This window comes from Zeus faber (genome assembly GCF_960531495.2).
Source record: "Zeus faber genome assembly, chromosome: 10".
Lineage (NCBI taxonomy): Eukaryota > Metazoa > Chordata > Actinopteri > Zeiformes > Zeidae > Zeus > Zeus faber.
This window is the reverse complement of record NC_137199.1, coordinates 15813845-15832017: the sequence shown is the minus strand read 5'-3', so window position 1 is coordinate 15832017 and position 18173 is coordinate 15813845. Positions and strand designations below refer to the sequence as shown.

Sequence of the window (18173 nt, the reverse complement as noted above, 5' to 3'; positions counted from 1 at the left end):
AAAGTACTTTACCGACCCACATAAAAAAGGGAGTCTGATGGCTCCCCATAATGGATAGCTTTCCGATTGGCGAGGAAAAAACTCTGCTAAATCAAATTAATATACATGTAATTCAACCATTTGCTTTGTGGCATTTTGTTCAATAATCGTTGTCATATCGAGTGCTGGCTCTGAATTATTACGTGTTGTGACCTGACTTTTTTTTTAGTGTAAAGTGTGTTCGTCATTGATTAATATTCTTACTGTGTGAACATACAGGATAGTATGAATGCGTACCCTGATGCAGCGCAAAATAATGTTGCCCTGCAAGTTATGTGTAATTTCTGAGGGATACTCACAGTGTCGCTGTCTACTGTGAGGTGCATGAAGCCTCCTGTCTCCACGGTATCTCCACCCATACTCCGCTATTGTGCAAACCTCAACCAGGCGGTGAGAACCACGTTATTCAGAATTGTTCTTGTATGTACTTGTATGGACCTATTAACATCGTATTTTGAGGTTTTTTTTTCCTGATGCAACATTACTGGAGAACGATTTGATTTTCAACTATGGCGCACAAAGGATTCCGGTTCACAGCTTTTGTCTTCAGTTGTGTTCTAATTCTGCCGTCATCGCATTCTGTTAACGGGGAAGTGAGCTATTCTTTACCCGAGGAGATGAAACGAGGAGCTGTTGTTGGAAATATCGCCAAGGATCTTGGGCTGGATGTGGGCAGACTGTCTGCGCGAAAGGCCCGTTTCGACACCGATGGAAAAGGAAAACAATACTGTGAGATCAACCTGAGTAACGGGGATTTAAACGTTGCCGACAGGATCGACAGAGAATCTCTTTGTGGAAAGAAACCCTCCTGCATTTTGAAATTGGAACTTGTTTTGGAGAACCCACTGGAGCTGCATCGGATTAATCTGAACGTACAGGATATCAACGATAACCCACCGATATTTAAAAAGGACATAATCAAAATGGAAATCCGGGAATCGGCATACAAAGGAGCTCGTTTTTCTATAAACGAAGCGCACGATGCGGATATCGGAGAGAATGACGTAAAGGGCTATTCTTTACAAAGAAATGATCACTTTATTTTGAATGTTGACACTAAAGTCACCGGACGAACGCACTGCGAATTAGTGTTGGAAAAAGAATTGGATCGTGAAAACCAACATGAAATAGATTTGCTCCTAACGGCTCTGGATGGAGGTTCTCCTCAGAGATCTGGTTCTGTAATGATACACGTCACGGTGCTGGATGCGAATGATAACGCCCCAGTGTTCAGTCAGGCCGTCTATAAAGCCAGTCTGCCAGAAAACTCTCCTTTAGACACTGTGGTAATTACAGTGAGCGCTTCTGATGCTGATGAAGGAATTAATGGGGAAGTGACATATGAACTGGATCATGTCTCAGAAAACAGCAATGCATTTTCCCTCGATCCAAAATCTGGTGAAGTGAGAGTTATTGAGCCAATCGACTATGAGGAAGAGTCCACATATGAAATTCGAATCAGTGCAAAAGATGGTCTTGGTTTAGTCTCACACTGCACGTTGATTATTGATATAACTGATGTGAATGACAATGCTCCTGTGATTTATCTAAAATCTCTGATTAATCCCATACCAGAGAATGTTCCTGCTGGAACAGAGGTGGGCATCATTAATGTGCAGGATGAAGACTCTGACAATAACAGGCAGGTACAGTTGTCCATTCAGCCAACAGTCCCTTTCAAACTGGTACCATCCATCAAAAATTACCATTCTATGGTGACTACTGGTGAGCTGGACCGGGAGTCTGTGTCCAATTACAATATTACTATCACAGCCTCGGATGAGGGGACTCCACCACTATCTTCTTCAAAAACTATTCAATTATCTGTAGCTGACGTCAATGACAACCCACCTGTGTTTGAGAAACAGTCCTACAGCTTCTACGTGACTGAAAATAACAAGCCAGGGGCCACTTTGTGCTCAGTCACAGCTCAAGATCCAGATTGGAGACAAAACGGTACTCTTATTTATTCTCTCTTGCCTAGTAAGTTGAATGGTGATCCAGTGTCATCATATCTATCAGTTAACGGAGACACTGGAGGCATCCACGCTGTGAAGTCGTTTGATTATGAACAGCTCAGGAGTTTTGACATTCACATCATGGCCAGAGACAACGGTTCTCCTCCACTCAGCAGCAACGTGACAGTCAGTGTGTTCATCACTGATGTTAATGACAACATTCCCCAGATACTGTATCCCTCCACTGAAGGAAACTCCTTCATCACTGAGCTGGTCCCAAAATCAGTGCATGCAGGCTCTCTGGTTTCCAAGGTGATAGCAGTGGACTCAGATTCTGGACAAAATTCTTGGCTGTCCTATCATGTCATTAAATCCACTGATCCAGGACTTTTTACTATTGGACTCCACAGCGGAGAGATCAGGACACAGAGGGACATTTCTGAATCCGACAACATGAAACAAAATCTTTTGATCGCAGTAAAAGACAATGGGCAGCCATCTCTCTCTGCCACTTGTTCCATGTATTTACTTATTTCTGATAATTTTGCTGACGTGCCAGAACTGAAAGAAATGTCTTACGAGGAAAACAGTTCCAAACTGACCTCCTATCTCATCATCGCGTTGGTATCTGTCTCCACTGTTTTCCTGACTTTCATTATTATCGTGCTTGGTGTGAGGTTTTGCCGCAGGAGAAAACCAAGACTGTTGTTTGATGGGGCGGTCGCCATACCCAGCAGCTATCTCCCACCAAATTATTCAGATGTTGACGGTACAGGAACTTTACGCAGTGCATACAACTACGACACATATTTAACCACGGGATCAAGAACCAGTGATTTCAAGTTCGTTCAGACCTACAATGACAACACGCTGCCTGTTGACCAGACCCTAAGAAAAATCCCAACTGATTTATCAGATCTGTTTGGAGAATCTACGGAGTCGCCAGAGGTAAGAAAAACAAACACATTTTGAACTTAAAATAAACATGTAGCTGTTTTTTTTATTCCTTTTTTTTTTTTCTTTATCACTTTGAGTGTTAAGTTTGCTCCCTGTGAAATACTATAATTTAGTTTCAAGATAATTGTTGATTATTAAGACTTGTCCTGAATTATAATGTCACAATAATATATCATGTAGACTCTGAGTTAGTTGAGTTGAATTTAATGTTGCTCATCTTTTATTGCACAGTACTAGAAAGCACGTATGGGAAATAACACGTTGTTGCACTTTAACCTGTTTATACAAATTAAATCACAGATTGGTTACATATCCACGTCTATAAAAAAATATGTGGTTGAATCACATACCACTTTGGTCTAAACTTTTGTAGATTCTTGTAAATTATTTGAGGTCTTGTCAAGCATTGCATCACACTTTTCATACAAATAAACTCAATCTGCTTTACAATTCAATATCATAAAAACGTATAAATACTCATAAGTATGTTTGCATAAGGTCCAGGAGGAGCTCTGCCCCATTCCAACTGAGCAAAATGTGTAGTCATGTGTAATAAGTTTATTTAAAGGTCCATTTCTATTTGGATGTTGGAGAAAGTGCTTGTAGTGTCGCTGTTCACCAGGCTAGACCCTGTAGCTGAGAAAATGAAACAAGGATATATTATTGGAAATATCGATCTTAAGTTGGATGTGAGGAGAATATCTCTGTGAAAGGTCCATTTTAACTCCAATATCAACATAAAAAAAAAACATATATATACTTAAAAAGGATGCTTTGCGTAATTTTCCCCAACACTCTTGTAATCAGTCAAAGATAATATACTGTTCAACCTTTTTTTTACTTGTGTGTATATATACTGTAGGTTCACATAGATTTTAGATTCATATAGCCATATCAATAGCTTCATCATATGAGATGTAAATTTAATGCTGCAACAAGAACTTCATGTCAAAATCACTTCACCAATACAGATAAAATTTTAAATATCAGTTAATATGTGTGGTGTTGGAAACAAAGGAGGAGGATTTGCAGTTTTTGGCTTAGTCTAATTTTGCTGAACATCAGAATCTCGCTCATTCACTGCTGCAAGTAATGTGCTCTACATAGTTTTGAGTCTTATGTTTTTGCTAACAACAGCTGGAGAGAAGTGACACCAAAATCCGATCTGTGGCTAGTGTATCAAAAATGTCATTCATTAGTTTGTGTTTTTGGCTATGTTTTTGTCAGTGACTACGACTCCAAATGTCAGTGGTAAAGATTTCATGTTTTCCAACAATGTTATAATGTACATTGTCACAAAGTTGGAGGCTTACCCCTTTGGGTGCCATAACATAATGATGCCTTAGAATCTCATATTTGGCCTCTATGTTGGTTGTTCCTTTGTAGCAGATGTGACATTGGGTTCAGAAGTCGTGTGGCATTTTTTTTTATGAATGTTCTTTATTGCCCAATATTTTTTGCTTATCTAATGACTCGGCCCATATCCAAAGCAATTCAGCCTTGAAGTATTGGCCATATAATTTTACTGATCATGATCTAAGGGGCAAAACGAATCCTATAGATCTGCATTCCTATAAGAGATGCTTTTTGGATACAGACCCTTGTCAGTTAAAACTCAGGGACCTACATAAAGGCCATCACAAATTATTATCACTTTCCCATATTAATTTGTATGACTGGCTGCGTGGTTATTCAATTATTACTACACTATGCACACAATTTTAAACAGACTACCATTATTTGCATTAATATTAGTCCTGCTGATGTAATTATCTCCAAACATGACTTTCACCATCACACTGTAAAGCAGTAGACTACACCAACAAAAAAAAATAGTTTCTAATGTTGAAATGCCCTTTAATTAACTTTTTTAATCCTCTGCTGTGGGAGCGAGGGAGGGGCAGCATTCATAAATAATATGAAAATATAATTAAAACAATCACAAATGTATATTTTATATAATGAATTAATTGTGTTTAAAATCGAATCGTTAAAAAACAACGATCATTTCTGTTCTGAGCATGCTCAGTCCAGGCCTCGTTGGCTTGCATTGCAAAGTCTTGCTATTGGTCGACTTCATCACATGGTTTTGGGCTTCACGTTTCTCCAAGTGTTGTCCTTCTTCCACCGCCGCGTTGGTGTGTTCGGTTCAGCTTCACTCTGAACGGCGAATTTGTGGCGTTCTTTCACTCGGCATTGTTTTCTATCGCTGTGAATAAAAAAGTAAAGAACATAAACAAAGAAACGCAATGTGCGTTCGCCTGTGCTGCTTAATGCACTATACGAAGTAGTTTGGCAGATGCTTGTTCGCCAAACGTTTCCCGGCGGCGCTGTCTGGTTGTAATGGTCAACTCTTTATAATCTACATGATATCTTTTGAGAGATATTTTCAATTTCAGCTTACTGTTTACTGACCCATTTCTGTACCTCCTTCTAATAACAACAATTAAGTATTATACTACACGTAGTTAAATGTATACAATTAATAAATTAAGTATTAATAGTAGTCCTCATTATAATTTTTTATGTTGTTATTGCCTTCCTTGAAAAAAAATGGGATTGGTCAACTTACTGTATATATTTTCACTAAAATATATTTTACTTTTTTGTCTTAAGTATGATGCCCGAGTGTAGTCTTTCTGGTTATTTATCTGACAAATTTTAATTTAAAATGCATCTCAATTATACAGTTATTTATTAAATCAGGTTGTTTTTATATGTAGTTCTCTTTACCACATTTACAGCCTCTACGGACATTAGAGTTTGGTGGCACACCATAACGGAAAACCTGCGACGGGCCAGCAAAAAACACCGCCAAATCCAAGTAATATACATGTAATTGAACCAGAGGCTTTGTGGCATTTTGTTTAACATTCTTTGTCATATGGAGTGGTGGCTCTGAATTATAACATGTTGTGACCTGCCTTTTTTATAGTATATTGTGTTCATCATTGATTAAGATTCCTACTGTGTGAACATACAGGATTCAGAACATCCTCTATCTGTTTGAGACCGATTATAATCAGGGAGGGGGAGCCCGATGTTGAGGATGGATCCGGGGGTGAAGGGATCCAGACATTGCGAACCATTTCGGGCTGGATATTGGGCGCTATCCGTGGTGCTAAAGCTGGTCACACCAGATCGCTGCTTAAATATATTGTGCAGTTACTTTTAAAATGGAGGGATTCCCTAAACAGTCACATGCAGTGTTTCATTCAACGTGAGGAAAACGCCAAATGGTCTGGTTTGCTAAATGAATGCGTACCCGGATGCAGCGCAACATAAGGTTGCCAGCAGGTTATGTGTACTATCTGAGGGATACTCATGGTGTCGCTGTCTACTGTGAGGTATATGAAGCCTCCTGTCTCCACGGTCTCTCCACCCATACTCCGTTATTGTGCAAAACCTCAACCAGACGGTGAAAACCACGTTAATCAGAATTATGCTTATATGTACTTGAATGGACGTATTGCCGTCGTATTTTTTTTTCGGATGCAGTATTGCCAAGGGACGATTGATTTTCAACAATGGCGCACAAAGGATTCCTGTTCACAGCTTTTGTCTTCACTTGTGTTCTAATTCTGCCGTCATCGCATTCTGTTAACGGGGATGTGAGCTATTCTTTACCCGAGGAGATGAAACGAGGAGCTGTTGTTGGAAATATCGCCAAGGATCTTGGGCTGGATGTGGGCAGACTGTCGGCGCGAAAGGCCCGTTTCGACACCGATGGAAAAGGAAAACAATACTGTGAGATCAACCTGAGTAACGGGGATTTAAACGTTGCCGACAGGATCGACAGAGAATCTCTTTGTGGAAAGAAACCCTCCTGCATTTTGAAATTGGAACTTGTTTTGGAGAACCCACTGGAGCTGCATCGGATTAATCTGAACGTACAGGATATAAATGATAACCCACCGATATTTAAAAAGGACATAATTAAAATGGAAATCCAGGAGTCGGCAGTCAAGGGAGCTCGTTTTTCTCTCAACGAAGCGCACGATGCGGATATCGGAGAGAATGACGTAAAGGGCTATTCTTTACAAATAAATGATCACTTTAATTTGAATGTTGACACTAAAGTCACCGGACGAGCGCACTGCGAATTAGTGTTGGAAAAAGAATTGGATCGTGAAAACCAACATGAAATAGATTTAGTCCTCACGGCTCTGGATGGAGGTTCTCCTCAGAGATCTGGTTCTGTAATGATACACGTCACGGTGCTGGATGCGAATGATAACGCCCCAGTGTTCAGTCAGGCCGTCTATAAAGCCAGTCTGCCAGAAAACTCTCCTTTAGACACTGTGGTAATTACAGTGAGCGCTTCTGATGCTGATGAAGGAATTAATGGTGAAGTGACATATGAACTGGATCATGTGTCAGAAAACAGCAATGCATTTTCCCTCGACCCAAAATCTGGTGAAGTGAGAGTTATTGAGCCAATCGACTATGAGGAAGAGTCCACATATGAAATTCGAATCAGTGCAAAAGATGGTCTTGGTTTAGTCTCACACTGCACGTTGATTATTGATGTAACTGATGTGAATGACAATGCTCCTGTGATTTATCTAAAATCTCTGACTAATCCCATACCAGAGAATGTTCCTGCTGGAACAGAGGTGGGCATCATTAATGTGCAGGATGAAGACTCTGACAATAACAGGCAGGTACAGTTGTCCATTCAGCCAACAGTTCCTTTCAAACTGGTACCATCCATCAAAAATTACCATTCTATGGTGACTACTGGTGAGCTGGACCGGGAGTCTGTGTCCAATTACAATATTACTATCACAGCCTCGGATGAGGGGACTCCACCACTATCTTCTTCAAAAACGATTCAATTATCTGTAGCTGACGTCAATGACAACCCACCTGTGTTTGAGAAACAGTCCTACAGCTTCTACGTGACTGAAAATAACAAGCCAGGGGCCACTTTGTGCTCAGTTACAGCTCAAGATCCAGATTGGAGACAAAACGGTACTCTAATTTATTCTCTCTTGCCTAGTAAGTTGAATGGTGATCCAGTGTCATCATATCTATCTGTTAACGGAGACACTGGAGGCATCCACGCTGTGAAGTCGTTTGATTATGAACAGCTCAGGAGTTTTGACATTCACATCATGGCCAGAGACAACGGTTCTCCTCCACTCAGCAGCAATGTGACAGTCAGTGTGGTCATCACTGATGTTAATGACAACGCTCCCCAGATACTGTATCCCTCCACTGAAGGAAACTCCTTCATCACTGAGCTGGTCCCAAAATCAGTGCATGCAGGCTCTCTGGTTTCCAAGGTGATAGCAGTGGACTCAGACTCTGGACAGAATTCTTGGCTGTCCTATCATATCATTAAATCCAGTGATCCAGGACTTTTTTCTCTTGGACTCCACAGCGGAGAGATCAGGACACAGAGGGACATTTCTGAATCTGACAACATGAAACAAAATCTTTTGATCGCAGTAAAAGACAATGGGCAGCCATCTCTCTCTGCCACTTGTTCCATGTATTTACTTATTTCTGATAATTTTGCTGACGTGCCGGAACTGAAAGAAATGTCTTACGAGGAAAACAGTTCCAAACTGACCTCCTATCTCATCATCGCGTTGGTGTCCGTCTCCACTGTTTTCCTGACTTTCATTATTATCGTGCTTGGTGTGAGGTTTTGCCGCAGGAGAAAACCAAGACTGTTGTTTGATGGGGCTGTCGCCATACCCAGCACCTATCTCCCACCAAATTACTCAGATGTTGACGGTACAGGAACTTTACGCAGTGCATACAACTACGACACATATTTAACCACGGGATCAAGAACCAGTGATTTCAAGTTCGTTCAGACCTACAATGACAACACGCTGCCTGTTGACCAGACCCTAAGAAAAATACCAACTGATTTATCAGATCTGTTTGGAGAATCTAAGGAGTCGCCAGAGGTAAGATAAAAAACAATCTTTTGAAGTTTTGAATAAATGTGTAGCAGATTTTTTTATCTTTATTCCCTATCACTTTTAGTGTTTGTTTGCTCTCTGTGAAATATAATTTTGTTTCAAAATATCTTTTGCTCATTCAGACTGCGTACTGCATTATAATGTCACATGTGTAGGTGACTTTTACTGTGGGTTTTACTGTGTCTGCCAAGTCACTCTAAAACACACTTTTTGTGACTATATAAGCCAGCTTTAATTAAATATTTTGAAATTAGTGAAGAAACACACAACTTTTTTTACAAGCAGGACCATGCACAATCCTCTCATGGAACCAGGATCAATTCAGACAGGCTTCTCTTGTAATGAATGAATTAAAAGCCAACAAATAAACCATATAATGAAGTTGGCTTGTACTGTAATGACACATGTCACGGTGCTGGATACCAATGATAACTCCCCAGTGTTCAGTCAGGCTGTCTATAAAGCCAATCTGTCAGAATTATCTTCTTTAGACACTGTAGTAATTACACTAAGTGTGTCAGATGATGATGAAGCGGGGATTCAACATACGAAATGCAAATAAGTGCAAAGGATGGCCTTGATAACACCTCCATTTTATGTTCAATGTGTACTGACAGTCTATCAGCATGCCAATTTGAAAAAATAAGTTTTGGAATTTTAAAACTGGATTTGAAAGTTAAGGCGATTTCGTTTGAGCCCAAACTTGATGGTGGTAAGAATTGTTATCCATTCCCAACCTCCCACCCGCATTCATATACTTATAAATACTTTGTGTTCCAAATCCAAATGTTGAAGTACAGATGTTGAAAGTCTGCTCGACTATGATGGCACAAAAAAAAATCATGTACCCTGAGTATTCCACAGTTCTAGAAAGCACGTACTCTATTTGAGATAACATGGTGTTGCACTTTAACTTGTCTACACTAATTCATTCACTGATTGGTTGCATATCAACTGCCGTGAAAATTACCTGGGTTGAATCACATAGCACTCTTTGTCTCTAACTCTGAGTTCCAGTTTGTAATTTCTTGTAAACTATTTGGGGTTAAGTCATGTCATGCTTTGTATGACACATTTCATACAAATAAACTCAATCTGCTTTACATAAAAACAATGTATAGATTAAGAAAATACACACATCTATGGATTTTAAGACATGTATAAACATATACAAAGTAGTGTATTAAAGCTCTCCACACACGAGTCCACATAGAATACATCATTTACAACCGCAATACTGCCACAACAACTTACACACATACCCACATAGTTTACAACAAACCCACACAAATTAATGCACACACACTAACTGCCCAATGGCCTGAGGTAAAAAAAGGGCAAAGGTATTTATGTTGCTGTTTAAGAGAGGGCATTGTAGAGCATATCAGTTCATTGGGCAGATCGTTCCAGGGAATACAACCACAGTGGTCAAATGCACTGTAGCCGGATTTTGATGTCATTTTATACATACTAATGAGACCAGTGTTTGATGATGGGAGAGGTCGTATTGCTTTACAGCCTGTGTGGATGTCAGAGATATATTGAGGAGTTCAACCATTAAATACCTTGTCTACAAAGAGTCATAGATAATGCTGGAAGATAATGTATGATGGCCACAGGAGCTGTGTGCGGTGTTTTTGTATTGCATACATGCATCTTTTTGTTCTTAGTATAATGTATGTGTGACTATATGGAGAGGCTATAATGAGTTAATTATTTTTCAAACAATGATTTGATGCTGCTGCTCTTGATAGTGAGGATGCAATGGTACAGTGGGCTCACTGTTTGGTATGTATCACGGTTTTGGGACCACGGTAACGGTACAGTTTGGTATCTTTTAATATTTAGGAAAACAATTTAAAAGGTGGAAAAATATGTTTTTATAGTAGACTGCCACAAATAACTAGTGTAACGCTCTGTGTGTATGACTGGTTCAAACTTGGTTCAAGTTCATTGGTGCGTTGATATTATTTACATAAGTTCATCTGATTGGGGGGGGGGGGGGGGGGTGTCCATGATTGTGGATTATTAAAATATTAATTTCCGTTTATTATTTATTTGTTTATGTCCATAATATTTTTCAAACATTTCACAATAAAATAATTATAATTATAAAATCAGTACTATAGTTAGTTATATTTGTGTATAACGGGTATAACCCGTATTTTTCACAAATAAAAAATAGTAAAATACCATATTGAAATAAAACCGCACATTCAAGCCAGTGCGTGTCTGCCTTTGCTTTTTGATTTCATGGACGTGGATATCTCTTATTGTTTCAGAATCATTGTGAAATAACTGTTGCTTGCACAACTCGGGTCCAGGAGGAGCCATGTCCTCTTCAAACCGTGCAACATGTGTCGTCATGTATCTTAAGTGTATTTATGGGTCCATTTCTGCGTAGATATAAACGTGTAATATCGGAGAAGGCGCTTGTAGTGTCGCTGTTCACCAGGCTAGGCCTACAAAGTACCACGAGAGCCACTCTCCCTCTCCACCCACAGCGGTAGCCTGTATTCCACGCATTACCATTGACCACAGTGCAGGGCGTATATAGTAGTAGACACTGTTTAGCGGTTTCGGTAACAGATATTGCCAAATAATTTAGATATGCAGAGGACGATTTGGAATAATTGTCTTTAATATGGATTACAATAGATTAGTCTGGGAAGCCTTGTCTGCATTTTTATTACACTGCATTCTGCTTATGGGTACGTCAGCTACTCTGTACCGGAGGAAATGAAACAAGGATACATTATTGGAAACATCGCCACGGATCTTGCGCTGGATGTGCGTAAGTTGTCTACCCGGAAAGCCCGTATCGACGTTGAGAGGAACAGAAAACGATGTTGCGAAGTTAACGTCGACAAGGGGGATTTGGTTGTTGCCGACAGGATTGACAGAGAATCGCTTTGTGGCAAAAAAGCCTCCTGCGTTTTTAAGCTGGAACTTGTTGTGGAAAACCCGCTGGAGCTGCATCGCATTAGTCTTCATATACAAGATATCAATGACAACCCACCCATATTTAAAAAAGACGTAATAAAATTGGAAATCCAGGAATCGACCGTAAAAGGAGTTCGATTTTCTTTGGATGAAGCGCACGATGTGGACATCGGAGAGAATGCTGTGAAGAGCTATTCTCTACAAGGAAATGAGAATTATATTTTGAGTGTGGACACATGGTCTGACGGCCGCAAATATTGCGAATTGGTGTTGGAAAAAGAAGTGGATCGTGAACATCAGCAGGGAATGCATTTGCTCCTCACGGCTCTGGATGGAGGTTCTCCTCAGAGATCTGGTACTGTAATGATACACGTCACGGTGCTGGACGCGAATGATAACGCCCCAGTGTTCAGTCAGGCCGTCTACAAAGCCAGTCTGCCAGAAAACTCTCCTTTAGACACTGTGGTAATTACAGTAAGTGCGTCAGATGCTGATGACGGGCTCAGCGGGGAAGTAATGTATGAACTTGACCACGTCTCGGGAAATAGTCATCTGTTCTCGCTGGATTCCAAAACTGGTCAAGTTACAGTTGGTGGGCCTATAGACTACGAGGCAGAGTCGACATACGAAATTCGAATAAGTGCAAAGGATGGCCTTCAACTGGCATCATATTCAACATTATTGATTGACATAACCGATGTGAATGACAACGCACCGGAGATTTTCCTGAAATCCCTCTCTGACTCTATCCCAGAAAACGTGTCGCCAGGTACGGCGGTTGGAATCATCAAACGTACAGACGCTGAGAATAACCGTCACGTCCGCTGCTCTATTCAGCAAAATATCCCTTTTAAGCTGGTTCCATCGATTTAAAAACTACTACTCACTGGTGACTACTGGCATTCTAGACCGCGAGGTAGTGTCTAACTACAACATTACAATTACTACCACCGACGAGGGTTCACCACCGCTATCTTCATTTCAAGGAATTCAGTTGTCTGTAGCTGAGGTCAACGACAACCCACCTGTATTTGGGGAGCAGTCCTACACTGCCCACGTAACTGAAAATAACAAACCTGGCTACACTCTGTGTTCGATTTCGGTGCGAGACCCGGACTGGAGACAAAACGGTACCATAGTTTATTCTCTTCTACCTGGTCAGGTGAACGGTTCCCCGCTGTCCTCGTATGTCTCCGTTAATGGAGACACTGGTGTCATCCACGCTGTGAGGTCTTTTGATTATGAACAGTTAAGGAGCTTTAAAGTCCGAGTGACGGCCAGTGACAATGGTTCTCCTCCTCTCAGCAGCAACGTGACGGTCAGTGTTTTCATAACCGATGTAAACGACAACTCCCCTCAGATACTGTACCCCGCCCCAGAGGGAAACTCCTTCATGACCGAACTGGTCCCCAAATCAGCGCACGGAGGGTCCCTGGTATCCAAGGTGATCGCTGTCGACGCAGACTCGGGACAGAACGCCTGGCTGTCCTATCACATAATCAGAGCAAGCGACCCGGGACTGTTCAAGATCGGTCTCCACAGCGGAGAGATCAGGACCCAGCGAGACGTTTCTGAATCCGACAAGATGAAACAGAATCTTATTGTGGCAGTAAAAGATAACGGACAAACATCTCTCTCGACCACCTGCACCATGTACTTACTTATATCTGACAATTTGGCTGACGTGCCAGAACTTCAAGATATAGCATATGACGGAAACAATTCCAAACTGACTTACTACCTGATTATAGCGTCAGTGTCTGTGTCGGCATTTTTCCTAACTTTCATTATTGTTATGCTTGGGGTGAGGTACTGTCGGAGCAGGAAGCCAATGCCGTTATACGATGGGGCTGTCGCTATTCCCAGCGCTTATTTCCCTCCCAGTTACGGGGAGGTGGATCCCACTGGCACCTTACGCAGCAGTTACAACTATGACGCCTTTTTGACAACTGGATCTAGAACTAGTGACTTCAAGTTTGTAAGCTCTTACAACGAAAACACCCTTCCAGCTGACCAGACCCTCATCAAATCTCCAACAGACTTTGATGAAGCATTTCTGGACACCAATAGATCTTCTGAGGTAGGGCACATTTCCCTTTGGGGCATATGTGACTTATCTAAAATATCATATAGAATATCATCATCCGGAAATAAATTTGTTCGTTTTATTATTTTTTTGCGTGTATTGGGTGTTTGAACGATTATCAGAATACGATCTAATGTGTTCATGCTTTTCCATAACATGTGCTGATGACCCTTGCGATGCAGTACGCCTGTCATAGTGTCCTCTTCGTGTCGGGTGTGTTTTTTACACTTTGCAATGTCCTCATCTTGACCATCCTTGTCATGGCTTTCATTACCGTCCATACGTTTACTCCAGTAGCCATTGATCTAAAAGTTTCCGGTCACATTTATATAAATGCCATGACACACATGTGGGCATGAAAACATAAAAACAGCAGGCCTTTTCTGAGTCACCGATGTTATGAGGATTCCATATTGTAAAGAAGCAGCATGTCTGAAATCCCAATTGGAAGAAAACATTTTATATATAATATTTTATTTCATTTTAACAATGTGCGCAAGACAGTTCAGTGCATTATATATTATATACTGGATAATACTCTATACTATGTTGTATTATTCTGTAAACTATATACACATCTGCACATACACAGAATAATACTCTATACCTACTGTATAGCACCACTCAGTATACAGTAAATCATTATGTAGCGCTGTTCATGCCCAAATTATTCTATGAGCTGCGCCCTGGGTTATTTTATTCAGTTATTTACCCAATACTATAAGTGGTCTGTTTTGTACCTGTATATATTTTACAATAACAATTACTATTGTATGGCTGTTTGTGAAATAACCCTGAATACCAGGCCTATCTAGTAACAGATAACGACCCATGTATGTAAAATCAAAAGCAACAATATTTATTTACAATAGAAGCAAAGTTAGGGAACTGTCCGGTAAGATTCTGGTTGGTGGGGAAACATAAATCCTTTTCTTACCTGTTACTTTTTGTCATTTTATTATTCCCATCGGTTGTATTTGTGTTTCTAAATAAGATTGCAGAACATCAGTGTTGTAAAGTGCTGCAAATTGAAGACATTGTTTATTTTTTCTGTCCTACAGTATATGTTGAATGGGTGAATTTTTCATCAAAATACAAACGTCTGCTGGGCAGATTTGGACAGTTTTCCGTTTTGAATAAGAATGTGTCAGTGTGGTCCATGTGCCTGAAAGGTTATTTAAATGCATGTAACCTCACGTTCAAATGGAGAAAGAAAAATAAGTGCCAAAAACGTTTATATTTGAGAGGAGAGGGTTATGACGTTTTCTCTGTTGGGCCTGGTGGCCGACAGTTCTGCCTCTATCCGTGGTTCTGAAACGAGCACAGCTCCCCCGGCAGCTCAGTGTCAAACAGAAACTGAACAATACTGTGAGTGGAACTGGGCATCTCTGTGTCCAAATGTTGAAGATTGTGTTTGTGCTTTGCAGCTCCCATTGTCCAACAAGACTATTCCGTTTTTTTATAAAATTATCCAAATTGGCGATTCATCATATTTTACTCAATACAGCTATCGATGAGACGCACTTTCTATGATATAGCAGCACATTCTGTATACAGTTTTTGAGGGTGTTATATTATCTGCAATATCCAGGTAAAACTCAAAGTGTCGCTGTCTACCAGCCTAACCCAAGTTAAATGTTGTTTTATTCCACCCCAGACCGCTTTATGCCATTAACGTAGACGCATAGTATTTGCTCGTGAACATCTATGCGAACTAGATCCCAGCGAGCGCGCTCGATAAAGCAATCATTTTCTGATAAACCATCCTAATTTTCCACGTTTTTATGCGTTTGCCCTTCGGAACATTACAAGGACGTCGGGAGTAATGGGACACAAAGGATTTTCAGTTTTCTGTATTGGCTGTTTGGGAGTCTATTTTCTGACGCTGGCAGCCGTACGTGGAGAAGTGACCTACTCGTTTCCAGAGGAGATGAGTCGAGGATTCGTTATCGGAAATATCGCCAAGGATTTGTTGCTTGAGGTGGGAAGACTTTCCGTTCGAAAGCCCCGTATCAATACCGAGGGAAACAGCAAACGGTATTGTGACATAAACCTTGCAAACGGAGACCTCGTTGTTGCTGACAGAGTTGACAGAGAGGCCCTTTGTGGCAAAAAGGCGTCTTGTATTTTAAAGCAAGAACTCATTTTGGAGAATCCTTTAGAATTGCATGGTATTAGTCTGCATGTTACTGATATCAACGACAACCCCCCACTATTCAAAAAAGACAAAATAAACATCGAAATTCGAGAATCTGCAGATAAAGGAAATCGCTTTCGTTTAGATGAAGCGCACGACGCCGATATAGGAAACAATAACGTACAGGGTTACACTATCCAGGACAATGCGCATTTTAACATAATTGTCAATTCAAAGAGCGGAGGGGGGAAATATAGCGAACTGGTTCTGGAGAAGGAGTTGGACCGAGAAGAACAGAACGAGATATCTCTCTTACTCACAGCTACAGATGGCGGTTCTCCTCAGAGATCAGCTACTGCGGTCATACACGTCACGGTGCTGGATGCGAACGATAACGCCCCGGTGTTCAGTCAGACCGTTTATAAAGCCAGTCTGCCAGAAAACTCTCCTTTAGACACTCTGGTAATCACAGTGAACGCTACTGATGCGGACGAAGGGGTTAATGGAGAGGTGCGCTATGAATTCGATCATATTTCAGATGACAGCACCGTTTTTTCACTCGATCGGACAACTGGTGAAGTGCGAGTAAGCGGCGCAATAGACTACGAGGAGTTGTCCACGTATGAGATGCAAATTACCGCCAAAGATGGCCTTGGGTTGGTGTCGACCAGTACATTGTTAATTGACATCAATGACGTGAACGACAACGCCCCTATCACGTCCATTCAATCCGTGACGAACCCGATACCAGAGAATGTGGCCCCCGGCACGGAGGTCGGCATCATCAACGTACAAGATAAAGACTCTGAGAACAACAGGCAGGTGCGCTGCTCCATCCAACACGGCGTGCCCTTTCAACTGATTCCTTCCATCAAAAACTATTATTCCCTGCTAACTACGGGCGTGCTGGATCGCGAACTCGTGTCTGATTACAACATCACCATCACTGCTACTGATGAGGGCACCCCACCTCTGTCGTCATCCAAGACCATTACGTTTTCTGTTGCCGACATCAACGACAACCCGCCCGTTTTTGACGATAATCCCTACAGTGCACACGTGACCGAAAACAACAAACCCGGCCAGCGTTTATGCTCGGTTACTGCCCGAGACCCAGACTGGAGACAAAACGGCACGATCATTTATTCCCTTTTACCGGGTGACCTGAACGACGCCCCCGTGTCCTCCTATCTATCAGTGAACGGAGACACCGGGGTGATCCACGCCTTGAGGTCATTTGACTATGAACAGATGAGGACGTTCACGTTCCGCGTGATGGCACGAGACAATGGTTCTCCTCCTCTGAGCAGCAACGTAACTCTCACTGTATTCGTAACGGATATTAACGACAATTCTCCCAGAGTCCTCTACCCCGCCCAGGAGGGCAGCCACGTGATGACCGAGCTGGTCCCTAAAACAGCACAGGCGGGATCTCTGGTTTCCAAGGTGATAGCAGTGGACTCGGATTCTGGACAGAACGCCTGGCTGTCCTATCATATCATTAAATCCACTGATGCAGGGCTTTTCACCATTGGCCTCCACAGTGGAGAGATCAGGACACAGAGAGACATCTCCGAATCCGACAGTATGAGACAACATCTTGTTGTGGCAGTGAAGGATAATGGAAAACCCGCGCTTTCCGCTACTTGCACCATGTTTTTGCTTATTTCTGATAACTTGGCCGACGTCCCAGAACTAAAGAATATGACCTCTGATGAAAACGACTCAAAATTGACTTTTTATCTCATAATCGCGCTAGCCTCCATCTCCACCTTCTTCCTGACGTTCGTCATTGCCTTACTGGGTATGAGATTTTGCCGTAGAAGAAAGCCAAGGATGTTATTTGATGGAGCAGTTGCCATTCCCAGCGCCTACCTGCCCCCGAATTACGCGGAGGTGGACGGCACGGGGACTTTACGAAGCACATACAATTATGACACCTATTTGACAACAGGATCGAGAACCAGCGATTTCAAGTTTGTTACAACATACAATGACAACACACTGCTGGCGGATCAGACTCTGATTAAAAGTCCTGCTGACTTTGCTGAGACGTTTGGAGGCGTGGATGAACTCCCTGAGGTAGGAAGGTTCGATTAAATCTTTAAGTAGTG

General features: G+C 41.5%; 2 protein-coding genes across 2 annotated transcripts in view; both read left to right on the top strand.

The window, feature by feature from the left end:
• The window catches only part of LOC307236154 (protocadherin gamma-C5-like), a gene marked incomplete at its 5' end in the record, with an annotated part of 315288 nt that overhangs the window by 5078 nt on the left and 292037 nt on the right, over positions 1–18173 (top strand). The window lies entirely within an intron of this gene.
• On the top strand, positions 657–18159 carry LOC307235533 (protocadherin Fat 4-like; the record flags this gene model as incomplete). The annotated part of the gene is made up of 8 exons (XM_080007657.1): positions 657–2945; positions 6590–8878; positions 9016–9020; positions 11614–12605; positions 12823–13588; positions 13721–13916; positions 15350–15357; positions 15735–18159. The coding sequence occupies 8 exons, from the start codon at positions 657–659 to the stop codon at positions 18157–18159; spliced, it is 8970 nt and encodes a 2989-aa protein (XP_079863783.1).